General features: G+C 45.6%; 1 protein-coding gene across 1 annotated transcript; it reads right to left on the reverse strand.

The window, feature by feature from the left end:
* Positions 1 to 2,070: 2,070 nt before the first annotated feature.
* On the reverse strand, positions 2,071 to 4,543 carry LOC139795256 (uncharacterized). The gene is made up of 4 exons (XM_071742018.1): positions 3,836 to 4,543; positions 3,435 to 3,580; positions 3,250 to 3,339; positions 2,071 to 2,927 (listed from the first exon to the last, which is right to left on the reverse strand). Exons 1-4 carry the CDS (start codon positions 3,959 to 3,961, stop codon positions 2,165 to 2,167), a joined length of 1,125 nt encoding a protein of 374 aa, XP_071598119.1. The 5' UTR covers positions 3,962 to 4,543; the 3' UTR covers positions 2,071 to 2,164.
* Positions 4,544 to 13,607: the final 9,064 nt, after the last annotated feature.

Genomic DNA, 13,607 nt, shown 5'->3' on the forward strand with positions numbered 1-13,607 from the left:
TATCTGCCACTGAATTGTCCAAAAGTCTCCTGCTTTGAACATGAGCTCTCCTTCAAATGGCAGATTGTGTTTAGACCTTATCGCTATCTCTCTCCAATCTTTAAAAAAACTCTAAAATCAGCTTACTTCTATTTTTGGAGCTATCTGTCATCTCCCAGCTCTCTGCCTTCTCTGTCCCCAGCAAATTCCAAGCAGGCAGATGCCACGCAGAGGCCTCCTCACAATCTTTTGGCAGTGCCAGGGGCTTAGAGGTGGTCAAGAACACTATCACCACCTTCCCCTGTACTCGTGCCCTGGGACTTCTCTGTGATTATCATGCTGCCAGGAGAGCAAATGCAGAGCAAGGCAGGGAGGAGACTCCTAGGGCAGAGATGGAGGATGGAGACAGAGCAAGCTCAGGTAAAGGAGCTCTGTGAAAGAGAGCAGAAAGCACCAACAACTTCTGCAGCCATCAGCTGCCACTTTGCCTGCTGCCCATCCCCACAGGCTTATGCCTTCCTCTTTGCAGTTGCACCTTATTGTAAGGGGGAATGGAAGAGGGAATGGGGTCTGTGTTTGAGTATGCATGCAGGGGAAGTTGGAGAAAACATTCAAGGCTGAAATATCACTCACAGAGGCAAAGAGCTTGGCTGCAGGCACATCCGCAGCAGAGGTGAAAATTGATCCCCAAATGGGCCTTTTCCTGAGCCTCCCTGAGCTGGGAGTGAGCCCAGACGGTGCCAGGGAAGAGCAGCTGTCCAAAGGGTGCTGAGGAGGTGGGGACAGAGCCGGCACTGGCAGAGGCAAAGTTACAGGAGGCACAACTGCCATCAAGGGGCATGTCTGCATCAGAGAAGGGAATTGGCAAAAAAAGTGTCTTTTACTTCTTATTAGGAAGAAATTCTTTAGTGTGAGGGTGTTGAGATGCTGGCACAGGTTGCCAGGGAATCTGTGGATGCCCCGTCCCTGTAAGAGTTCAAGGCCAGGTTGGATGGGGCTTGGAGCAACCTGGTCAAGTGGGGTTTGTCCCTGCTGATGAGAACGAGGTTGGAACAAGATGATCTTTAAGGTCCTTTCCATCCCAAACCAGTTTATGGTTCTATAAACTTCTGCAAAGCCTTTGGGCACCCCAGTCAGAGACAAGGCAAGGTCTCTCTGCTGACTGCAGTGCCAAAGGGGATTCACCTGTGTATGCCTGCGGACAGCACAGTTCTAGGAAAGGTGCTGGAGCCAGCACGAGCTTCTCATTTCTGTCTTCTCAAGCCTGTGAAGTGACTCACCCTCTCTGGGAGTTGTTCTGGAGGGCAGAAGTGGGAGTGAGGTGTCAGAAACTGAACTAAAACAAAAATAAGGTTCAGGCCCAAGCAAATTTTTGCTGATGTGGGTGGATAATGACACAGCCTCCACAGACACAAGGCAGAGCAACACAAAACCCAGGCAGCAGGGTGAATACAGGCAAGAACTGTTTAAAACTGGAAGACTGTACTTTGGATTTTTATATGTGAAAGACCTAATTATGGAGACTTATAATCCTTTCAGAACAGTTACTTCAGAAGATTGGGTGCTGGTTGCTCACAGCATGGAGGAACACTCCCAGGTTGCTTCAGACAAAGTCTTTAAGGACTTATTTCTTTTTCCCTTTTCACACACTCAAACCTTTCTTATACCAACAGCTCACCAAAATCAAGACTACTGTGCTAGAAATAAATGCTTTGCAGACTCTGAGACTTGGTTGAAAGGTTTTGATCTGAGTCTTTTGCTTCTGCAAATGGCACTGTGGGACAGAGACAACTCTCACACCAGGGTGCAGCACCATTGGATGTAATTCCAATAAGAAGATGGAAGTTATAGCTTCTGCCTACTAGAGTGGATTTTATCTTTAAATGACTCAAGTCATAGACAGACTGCTAGGCCCTCAAGTCTGGACCTGTACTTTTTATTTTCCTTTAGATTAGATACATTAGCTCAGAAAATATTAAAAAAACAAAACCAAACCCTTACAAACTTAGTATATTCTGTAACAAAAAAATATTCACCACTTTGTAACACTGCCAGCTCTGCCTGTCCGGAGAGGAAGGACCACACAGCCAGTTGACTGAGGGTGCTGGAAGGGGCAGTGCCAGGGCTGCCCATGGTGCCTCTGGGGAGGGAAAGGCTGTGAGAGGCTTTTTATCCCAAAATGTCTTCAAAGACACTGCTCACACTGCAGCATGCTCATGTGCAGCCCATGGCGCTTCTGTATCTTCATTTTGACAATGTGGGCCTCAAGTTCCATTCTTACAGCCTCATCCAGGAAGGGCAGGTCTTGCACGATGGGAACCACAACCACATCACACTTTTTTGGCAGCTGGGGTGTTGGAGGAGCTGAGGCTGGAACATTCTGTGCCTCATCCACATCATCGAGCAGACCCAGTTCCCGCAGCAGTTTGATTTCTGGGATGGTGCCCTCCAAGGTCTCTTGGCCTTTGTGGTATGGGAAAGGTGTTTCTGTTTCCCTGGAGAGGACACTGAGCACCTCTAGAGGTGAAGTGGGAGCACTCTGGTGAATCTCAGTATCCTGCTGGTGCTGCTGCATAGTATCAGGCTCAAGGCAGCTGAGCAATTCTTCCTCTCTGAGTGGGAGAGTATCTGGGCCAGGCTGTTCTACCAAGTTGGTCCTGGGATGCCCCAGGCCAGGCTGGATGCTGGTGTCATCAGCCATGTCTGCTCCCTCCAGAAGAGTTGCCTGTGAAGAGCAGCTGGTGTCACTGTCTGTGATGGTAGTCCAGGAGTCATCTTCATTCAGAGGGGTCAGAGACACCTCTGCAGAGGAGCTGCCTTCACTTGTCATGGTGGAAGTGGGGAGCTCTTCTGAAGGGGAGTGAAGGACATTTGAAGAGGACCTGACTTCACTGGTCATGATGTGAGTCAAGGAGATGTTGCTGCCCTCGGGTGTCTTGCAGTTGGACCTGTATGAGAAGAGGAAGGGAAGATTAAGCCCAGTCCTCCTGAGTACCCTGGGGCTCTCCTTCCTGCCCCGGAGGAGGCAGCAGACAGCATCATTGCCATGGGGACCCACCCAGTGTGTGCCTGAGGCCCCCTCTCTGCCTGCAGGGCACAGCATCTCTCTCTGCCCTAGGAAAAGGAGGACACACTGTCAGCTCTGCACCATGGAGGTCACTGCCTCTGTGAGGGCATCATTCCTCATGTTTTAGACCCATCAATTTCCTCATGCCCTCTCAAAGCCATTGCCCTGAGCCATGATCCTCATGCCTGTCCCCATTCCCTCACATTTTCAGGTGTCTTATTAGGTCCTCAATGGTCCTGTTGAACTCATGGACTATTTCATGGACACCATCCATCTCCAGGTGTGTGGGGTCACTGCAAAGGGACAGAGGGAAGCATGAGTGGGATCTCTCTTGGTGAGGGGACACCAGTGGGGACTGTGATGCCCCAGGGGGAATGGAGTCACTTACTGAGTCTTCAAGGGCTCCGAAGGGTCCAGGAAGGCAAAGTCTTCAGGCAGAGGAAGCAGTCCCAGCAGATGGCCTTTGCCCCAGGGCTGCCCAGCTCTGGCCTTCCCCTTGTTGTCCCTGCACTGTTGATCCTTTGGCCTCCCATCCTACACAGGCAGGGAAAGCAGCGGGTGAGAGGGGAACATCCCCAGGAGCCTCCGAGGCACCAGCAAAGAACCCGAGCCCGCCAGGGCCAGCCCTGTGCCTGCCCCCAGCCTCCTGGCCCAAGCTGTCCAGGGCTGGGCTGGGAAATGGCCTCCCCTGCCAGGCAGGGCCACTCCAGCCCAGCCCTGGGGCTGCTGCTGGGCCCCTGCTGACCCCCACCCTGCCAGCCAGGGCTCAGCATCAGCGCTGACTCCTACCTGGGCCTTGGCCACCATCACAACGAGGCAGTAGCCAACCACCACCATCACCACCAGCAACCCCAGGAAGGCAAAGAAGGTGACGAAGGCTGCTGAGCTGGGGAACCAGCTCACTTCCCTGGGCATGGCAGAGGTGCCTGAAACGTGCCCTTGAGGAGAGGCTTGAGGAGGAGCAGCCAGACCCAGCCAGCAGCCCCCTTGCTTCCCAGCTCAGGAGCCTCCCTCTTCTCCTGGCATCTTGCAGGCAAAGTGCAAATTTCATACCCCACCCGTGACTGTGATGCAAGCACGACATGGCCCGAGTCCTTCACCACCTCTGGTGTTGCCAGCAGTCCCTATGGCCACGTTTGTGATGCAGTGACCAGGGGGGCAACTGACCCTCCCCAAGCTGAGCTGAACCGTGGGAGGTGACAGTCACCTCAACACTGGACAACAGCCACCAAGGGCTGGACCAAGTTCAGCACAGCTGGGCCAAGGCCAGCCCAACCCATCCCCAGACCCGGCCCAATGCAGGGCCATGAAAAACCTCTGGCCCCTCACTGGGAAGGGACAAATCCCAGGTCCTGGCCTGTGCTGCCCCTTTGAGAGCCCATGAACTGCCTGCTCGACCTGTCAGGTCCCTTCTGGTTTCCCCAACCCTTAGGGTGGTGCCTGATATCTGTAGCTGAATGCCTGGCTCCCTGTCTGGGGTCATGGGATGAGCCCTGGCACCCTGCAGATCCCCTTCTGCTCCTTGCTCCTCACCTTCAGATACCCACCAGCCTATGCGATTTATTAACTTCACATTCTGACCAAAGTTGTGCATCTACCCCAGCATTTACTGGAGAAACACTTAACTTTCTCATTGACTGAAGCCCTTCTAGGCAAAAGTTTGTCAAGTGTATGGTGCCATGCTACTGCAGGGGCTGTTGCAGGCAGCAAACTGACAGTTCCCTCTTAGATGTCTTTTTGATTGTGCAGTTGTTTCACAGCTCCTCATTAATAACTTCAGTACTAACTAAAACTATGGATAAATCTCATAGCCTGAATGATACCATGACTCAGGCTTAGAATTGGGGGAGGAATGTTTTCTTTGACAAAAGACATTTTAGATTTTTGGGAGGTATTTATTTATTTTACCACAAGGCAAAATTTAGAGATATTACTTTGTTCAACCATGTTTTTGGGGTGTGTGTAACAGTGGAGGTTACATGATTGAAAAAACACTCCTCCAGCTTTGCTTAGGAATATTTGGCATGGAGATTTTCAGTGGGCAAGTTTTTAGGAAGGTTAGATAGCTGGACAAATATTGGGAAAGATAAAAGTAAACATATTTCAAATTTTAAACACATTTGCCCTAACTTACACTCATCTTTGGGCTTTTTGCCCACAGAAATCTGGGCAGGCAATTTGCTAGCAGAGGTGTTTGCTGAGAGAACAATCTCTAGCTGTGTGCTGCAGAACAGTCAGGGAAACTGTGTTTACAGTCAGGAAGTATTAGAAAACTTGATTCTCATTACTAAATCAGCATTGATAGCAGCTGGTATCACTAGCTGGGTCTGAAGTAGGAAACCCAACACATTTTATCAGTAGGAAAGGAATTAAGACACATTGTGTAGCCTGCTTGGGAAGAGAGTCAGGTGCTGGGCCACAGGGAGAGAGGATGTGGTCATAGGCAGCAACTCAAAGAAAAATTGAATTAATGAAGATTATAACCTGTTCATTCTAAGCAGGAAAAAAGTATAGAGTTGCTAGTCCTTCCCATGCAAACTGGAATGCAGATAGGTATGCACATATCCCACTTTGCTGAAGAATTTCCCTAGGTTTATGATCTTAAATGTAATTGCAATCCTGTGCATCTTAAAAAAAGCTGAAAATCAGGCTTCCATCAGACAGGCTTCGCTAGAGAAGAGCTGTAGTGGAGAAGCCTGTTATTCCTATGGCCTCCTGACAAACCTTAGCAAAATACTCTGCCTCCCAAACAAGTCTGTTGGTATAAACTCTGTCTCTGTGTTGTCCCTGCCAAGAGGTATTCCTGGCAATGCTCTGGGGCTGCTGCTTTGAGGAGAGACAGCTGGTGTGCAAGGGAAGCTCCTTGATAAAAGCTTTGAGCAGACTGATTCTTATAGAAAGGGAAGCTGTGGGCAAAACAGGCTCGACTTGCACAAATTTTAACTAATGTATTTCCAAACAACACAAATTTCTGATGACTGATTAGTGTATTGACCAGAGAAAGACACAAACAGCTTTTGCCCTCCTTCCTCTGACTCACCTTAAAATCAAACACCTATCACCCCCCCTTCCTAGCCTCAACTTCCCTGACTTTCACTCCATGTAATGGTTAACCTGTCCAAATTTCTCTGTTGGCATAAGAGTTTGGGGCCATGTGTAGAACTGTTTCTTGCTGCTGCTTTTTGCCTATTCATTTTCTCTGCCTCCGTATGCTTCTTCAGGTTTTGCCCTGCTGCTCTTTGCTTCCAACTCATATTCGTGGAGCTATTTTTTAGTGTCCACGTGATGGTGTGGGTCATCTAAGGCTGCAGTGCCTTGGGGGTCTCCTTATGTTGGGTCACCTGTAGCCATAGTCCTTCAGTGTTCCTACAACATCATGGGCCCACCATGGCTGCAGTTCCTCAGGGGTATCAGCACATCAGCAGAGGTGCTCATGGCTGCAGCCCCCTGGGGTGCACTTATTCCCTTTGCCATGGGGACCTCACCATGGACACCCATCCCCAGCCCCCAGGAGCTCTCAGTTTCATTTCTCACCAGGCTGGGTTGTATCAGAGAAGAGCAAATTGTCTTGACAAATCTGTCTGGCTGTGGAGATGCTCCTGGGCTATCCATGCAGAATCTGGGCTTATTTTTATTCTGCCCTGGAGGGTGCTGTGTCCCTGGGCTAAGCATGTGCCTCCTTTGTGCCCTTTATTGTATTTCCTATATTGAAGATTTTTTTTTTTTTTTATTTTTATATAGCTTTTAGCAGTGATATATGACATTTACAAGTAAACAAAAGTCAGAGTCCTGGGAGACCTCACAAGAGAATTTTTCACATCAGCAAATCACATAAAAGTATTAATTTAATAGAAATAGCTGTATTATGTCTTAAGAAAGTTGCTTATGAAAGACATTTGACTTTCATTACTGCAATAAACTGCTTAAGTAAATCTGTAATACATTGGATTTGAAGCTAGGTGAGATAACATGCAGATCTTAAAATCAACACCTTATCAGATGTTAGAGAAGATGATATCATGTGCTGATAGCAAACATTTCTAGATGACTGCAAGGTCATCTCAGTGGTACATCAGGTGACTGTAACTCTGATGCCTTTCCTCCTGAAATGGCTCAAAACTAATACCTGACATGGACTCAGATACATCTATAGCAGCATGTACATACCCTGCTCACAAATGAGTGAAATCAGATGAGCTGGGAAACAAACAGCATATTTGTAACCCTTTTTAAGAGATGGGTTTCCACAATGAAGTTTCTGACATTTACCATTTATTTAGCTCCTGCCAGGGAACTTGTGGGAGAGTAACAAGAAACTGCCAGGAGTTTTGTGAAGATAAAATGGTTGCTTGATCTTTGCATTAGTGTTAAACTTCCTTCTTTCCCTCACGTGCTGTGCAAACATATGATATTTCAATCAACTTTCGTGCAAAGGTGTAAAGAAGAACAACAAAAGAAGAAGTAAGTAATGCACAGGGATGACTTTTTTTGGAAGTCAGCACCTCAATGTATGGAGAGGATGTGGTCACCTTGAAAATAGACTTAGGCCAGGGTAGGTGGCTGTCCAGCTGAACTGTGTGGCAGTGGGAAGCAGCAACAAGCCCCAGAGCAGGCATGAGGTGAGCAGGTTCAGCTGTGGATGGAGGTTGGTTTGCACAAGGAAATGTCTTCAGAACAAGTTTGGTGCTCTTGGGAAGGGGCATCTTTCCAGGCACTGCCTGGGCTGAAGTGTTTCACCCGCAGTCTGGACATCTGATCAGCCCAGTGGAGCTCACTTAAAACCTCTCACAGACACTGCTGGATTGTTTCAAAGGTATGAAGTGCTCAAAGCTCCCATGAGACAGGCTATAAATATGAATCCTCAGGCCACATTTATTATTTAATCATTCATATCTCAAGTAGAAAACAGTCCTCTTGTGCTGAAAGTCTTCTGTATCCTTATCCTACTGCTTCTGCTCAAAAGATGAGACACTCATTTAAAATAGCTAAGGCTGGGCTGTGTTGCTGCCCTTAAATGTGTCATTTAAGGGCATTTTTTGCTTCTGAATGGTTTTCTTTCTCCTATGATATTAGTGACTCTTCAGCACACAGATAGCAAGATAACCCTGGTCCAAAGTATTTGTCATGTTTCTGGGATATATGGTCCATGTACAGTTCAGGCAATATCTATGCTTGATGTCTGTGTCCTTTGAAAGACTCTCTGGAGGTCTGGAGAAGTGAAGGTTTTCAATCAGAGCCTGGCACAGCCTCACGTCCACTCCTTGTTTTTTCTGTACTGCTTGTTCCCTGTCTGTGAGGGTGCAGGGACTGTACTGCTTTGGGACAAATCTCACTGAGCTTCTGAGCCTCAGACTTCTCTGCCCTGGAACGTGGAGCTTGATCCTACCAGGCCTGCTGTAAATTCCACTGTGGTTAGGGTTACATGTAATGCCAAAAGTTAAATTAGCAAAGGAACAGGAAGCTAAGAGAGGAACTGACTGTCAGCTTCTGAACTTGAGAAACATAAGAACGCAGAAAGGCACAAAGAGACAGAACCAACCAGAGAACAACATTTTCTGCTTTTGAAAACTCAGAGGGTGATGGGCCCGACTCCTCTTTGGTTGGTCTTTCTTTTCCATTGTGAAGGCTGTTGCTCCAATGATCCCCTAGAACTTCTCTAAAGATCCATCTTAGAGATATTTCTGCAGGAAACTTCATCACTGAAGGAAGGCTTGGCAATACTATGCTAGGACACAACCAGGTGATTTGAAAACCTCCCCAAATTGAATTAGATCATTAGACAATCCTCTGCTAACACAGTAGGCTTAGTGCCAGACTGCATGCTGTGTCCTACGAGTCCAGCAGCTGGATTTCCAGTTTTCAGGGTGATAATTACAGGAGCCAATAAATCTCAGCATTCAAAATCACTTGGGAAGAGTCCTGCCTTTTCTCTCCCGGACTTTTTTTTCTGATCTGCTCTGACTAACACAAACAAAAGCCTTCTCTATTTTGTATTTACATGGTCAGTTGCTGGGAGGTGCTTATCTTAGTTCCTTCTGCATGTGGGCTGCTGCTCAGCTGAGACGTTGTCATGCCGAGGGTGTCTCGTGGTGGTGGACTTCTGAGGTAGCTGCTGCAAAGTACATGAAAGGAGGCTAAAGGCAGCTCTTGAGATTAAGATCAATGGTTTCTCAACATTTCAAAACATACTTATTAAAACAATATGCACATTGCTTGTCTAGGCTGGTTTCTGGGAATGGGATGTGATGCTTTTTCCCTTATCTGCCTCAATTTTCTGCACAGACGGTGTGTCTGCCTGCAGTCAGAACAAAGTGGCAGGTTATTTAGCAGGCATCTAAAAAGTGCAACACTCATCTGTGATTCAAATTGGATAATAGGCTATAACACTCAGGGCTGCAGAGAGATCAAAAGGGGAGTTGTTGTTCAAAAAGCAAAGGTTTAATGTAATTTTTGAGCATTATGTATTCTGCTAGTCTACAGGACAAACGATTAAAGACCTGAATAGCTGGTCTGTTATAAAGGAGCTGAACTTTACCTGACCTTTCCACCAGGAGCTAAGATCCGTCAGATTTGCTGACTACATGCTCCTTTTTTTCAGCTCTCATTGAGAAAAAGCAGAATTGAATATGATCTTAATGTATCAAGAAGAATTTGGTATTCTTGACTGCTTCAAAGCAGAATTTGATATTTTTCCTTAGAAAATCAAATTGATACTGCCAAAATAAGAGAAGAAAATGAAAAAGAAAAGGGCTTCATGCTCCCTGGAGTATCACAAATACAATATCAGGCATATATTTAAATCAAACTAACCTTCAGAAACCACTAAGCTTGATATTTGCTGGAATACCTGCCAGTGAAATGTGAATCAGCTCTTTCAAGTGCTTCCAGTTCAGTGCATTTTTGTGTCATTATATCTTTATTAATTGTAGCCTCTTCCCATTCAAGGGAAACCTGCAAGCACACACTCATATACATAAATACAAAGATGTAACATCTTCCAGCAAAATCTGAGGATGTGGTAAAATTTATGAGGCAGGATTAATCTGCCTGAAAGTAAATACCAATAGCATGGATGGTTTAATCAGAACTAATCCCTGGTCTCCCTTTATAGTGAGTGGAAGGAAAGAGGTGTTGCTAAACTGGGTTAAACACCTCTTCCTGTCAGTGTTTTCAAAGGCTGCCTTTGCTGTGTAGCTCAGAAAGAGAGATGTGCATTATAAACAACCTAAAGATGGGGGAGATGAGCATGGTATTCAACCCATGATTTAGGAATGGTTTGAAAAACAATTAAAAGATGCTTCATTTACCCTTGATGTGCTTCTGTCTAAGGTGGAGCTACTAAAAGGAGGCAGCTGGACCCAAAGTCCCAGCCAGCTTAACCATACCTGAAGTGGCAAAACCTCCATCCTGCTGCACACACAGGACCTTCCCACCCCACACTCTTGGCCAAGGTTGTTGTTTCATCTTTGCTATCACAAGATGCCTTCTTGCCATGGCAACCAGTCAACACTCAAAGTACATAGTGTTTTAAAGCTGCTAAGGAAATGTCAGCTTTTTTCACTTATGTGCTTGTCATGGATTTAGAAAAGGCAGAATGTAATAATAAAGTCAGGAGCCCTATTACCTACCCCAGCTGAATCTGCCTGTGATGTCCAGAGGCTTATGGGCAGGCTGATTTTAAAGATGAGTACAGTCTAACCTTAGTTCTATACTGTGGAGTAAGGCAGCAGTTCAAGTTCCAGTTTTATCACCTGTTTCTATTATCAGTCCCATGTGTTAAGTGTTTGGCTTAAAGTCCAAATTTCTGTAGGCTAGCAATGGACTGGGAGCCTTAGATTAGTTGTTCTAAGAAAAGAAAAAACCCTGTGATTTTCCAGGTATCGCAGAGGGATAACTTAAAGGTGATCAAAGAGCTTATTTCACAGTAACTTCTCTTTTCTTTAATAGAAGACTTGCTCTCTCAGCTTAATACTTTCATCATAACTTTTGAAATCCTCATGCATCATTTTGATAAATGGCATGAACAAACTCAGAAGCCTCAAAAAAATAAATGGCAAAATCCAAATAACTAAAAGGTGTCTTAAAAATATAGAATTTTCAACACTTTAGTGAGATTATTAATTTTATATTAATGAGGATGCATTATATTTGAGGAGGACTGACACATGCTGGTTTTTTAGCATTAGTTCTGAAGCAGCAGAACACTGAGTAAATAGGGTGTTAATGGCAATGTCACCAGTGAATTTCACATTACCAGGGTTTTGCAATCTTCATTTCATAAGGACAGGAAAACCAAAACAAGACCTGAAGCATGTGAAACAAGAAAAAACAAATGACCCTCTGCAAAAGTATTATTTCCCCATCCTTGCAGGAGCAATGAGTTACTCACATGTAACAGAACATATCATAAAGTGAAGCAATTAGGACATTAAAGTATACATAGGGCAGCTCACTTTGTTTAGGACAGGTGAAGAACGTGATGAGACTTGCAGCCACTCTTTTCTTCTTTTATCCTACAGACATTTCCTGCAGCTCTGAGCCTGCCTGTTCTACAGACACCATTTCCATACTCCAGGACACAGCACAGGGGGGCAGGGAAAAAAGAGAGCTAAAACCATCCATGAGAGGTGTGTGAGAGTGGGGTCTGTGACAGCACAGAGAAGCAAACCTGCAGCTAATCTTTCAACTGAACAACAGAGGGGCTGTGAGGTCAGGGCAGCAGAGTCCAAATTTGAGTGTGCTGCCATCCAAAACCACCCTGGCAAGGCTCTGCAGGAGGAAAGTCTGTATCTGTCACTAGAACATTTCCTGCCAATACTTAGCATTTATATATTTAGTATGTTGGTCACCACCAGAACCCTCTCTCCTGCTGCTCAGCCCTCTGGCCTGTTGGCAACAGCAGCTGGTGCTGTGTGGCAGCCCTGATGCATTTGGGCACCCTGTGCTTTGACCTGGGCTCAGCTACCTTTAGCCATGTTACTGCAATTTAAACTAAACTAAAAAAAAATAAAAAATTAAAACTCAGAGCTTCCTCTTCTCATGGCTTCTGCTTAGTTCAGTGGAGAAATTGATTGCACCCAGCATCTCCCCTTCTGTGAGAAAAGGAGGACAGTAAGGGGTCATTCAAGCAAGGGCTTTGTTGCTTGCTATGGGCTGAGCCATCCTTTTTGCACTTCTGACAAAGGCTGGAGCAGCCACAGCTTTGGTGGGTGGCACCTTCATGGAGATAACAGTGAAACAGGCAAGCCCTGAGTACCTTCTTGGAAAATTGCCTTTGGTGTGTAGTCACAAAGATTTTTAAATAGGTGGGTATAACAGGAGAGATGAAACACAGAGTTCATGAAATTCACTATTTTACTCAATTCATGCCATGATCCTTTGTGTTCAACTCTCATCCAGGACTTAATAGCACCTGATGAGCTTGAGTATTCCCATAAAATTTTAAAGCTAGCACCGAGTGGTACAAATAGTTGGAAAAAATTTTGTGTACAGGTCCTGGTTATGTAATTTACAGAAATCTAATCAGCTGTTGTTCAGCCTCTGCTTCTAGGAAGGAAAAGAAATAAGTAACAGGCTTTCTGGAATGGTCAGAGCAGGGGGTCAAATTTGATCTGATCTGATGCTACTGTCTATCTGGGATAGGAGTTGTTTCCTGTTCTAGAGGCTCCAAGGTGTAATAAGGCATCAGCTTGGTCACTGTGGAAAGAGTGCAGTGAGTTAAGAGCTGGAGCCCTTGATATGTGGCCTTAAAGGAAGAGTAGAGAAAAGTTCTCTGGAGCAAAAGAGTTTGGTCTCTCTTTATATTTTTTGCTGCACTCTTGCTCTGTGACCGGAAAAAAAAGTCTGCAAGGCAGAAAGCATTTGCCAGCACATTAGTGACTCTGAAGCTCACCTGAGTTACTCAACAAGTCCACATCAAATCTTATCTTCAGAGCCAGGGCAGACGTCAAAGATATAATCAGAAGGACCTTATGCCCTGACTATCACAGGCTTTAAGCAGAGGTTAAATTATCCACTGGCATGCCCAGACACAAGCCTGGCATCTCACCACATGGTTCTTTTCTTCTTAGAGGAAGGGAATTATACCTGGCATAATGGATACAGCACAACTGGCTGCTGTTGCCAATGATCCTGGATTGGTTTGTGATTACAGTAAGAAAAGTCTTGCTGTCTCCATGTCCTCCTAATAGTAAAAAGGATTTTAACTTGACTAGAAAACTGCCCAATAAATTCAAGAAATCTTCTCTCTGCTAAGTCAAACACAGTGAGGGGTCATGGTGGTCCTTACCCTGAGAGAGAAATACATCTGAGCCCATAAAAAGAAACCTCTGCAGATGTCCTGTTGGGCAGGATCTGGTCTACAGATGGATATAGGGAAAACTTGCAAATACCTTCTGTTGAGGTTTGTCAGGCAAATGAAAAGGTAGCTTTGTCTCTTATGCTACCAAAACTTGGGAATATATGAGTTATTCCAGTCCAGGTCTAAAACCTGGTACTGGATTCCAGAAAACTTGCTGGTAACAGTCTGGTTGCTAACTTTCTAGAGCAAACTAAAAAAAAA

This window comes from Heliangelus exortis, chromosome 3 (genome assembly GCF_036169615.1).
Source record: "Heliangelus exortis chromosome 3, bHelExo1.hap1, whole genome shotgun sequence".
NCBI lineage: Eukaryota > Metazoa > Chordata > Aves > Apodiformes > Trochilidae > Heliangelus > Heliangelus exortis.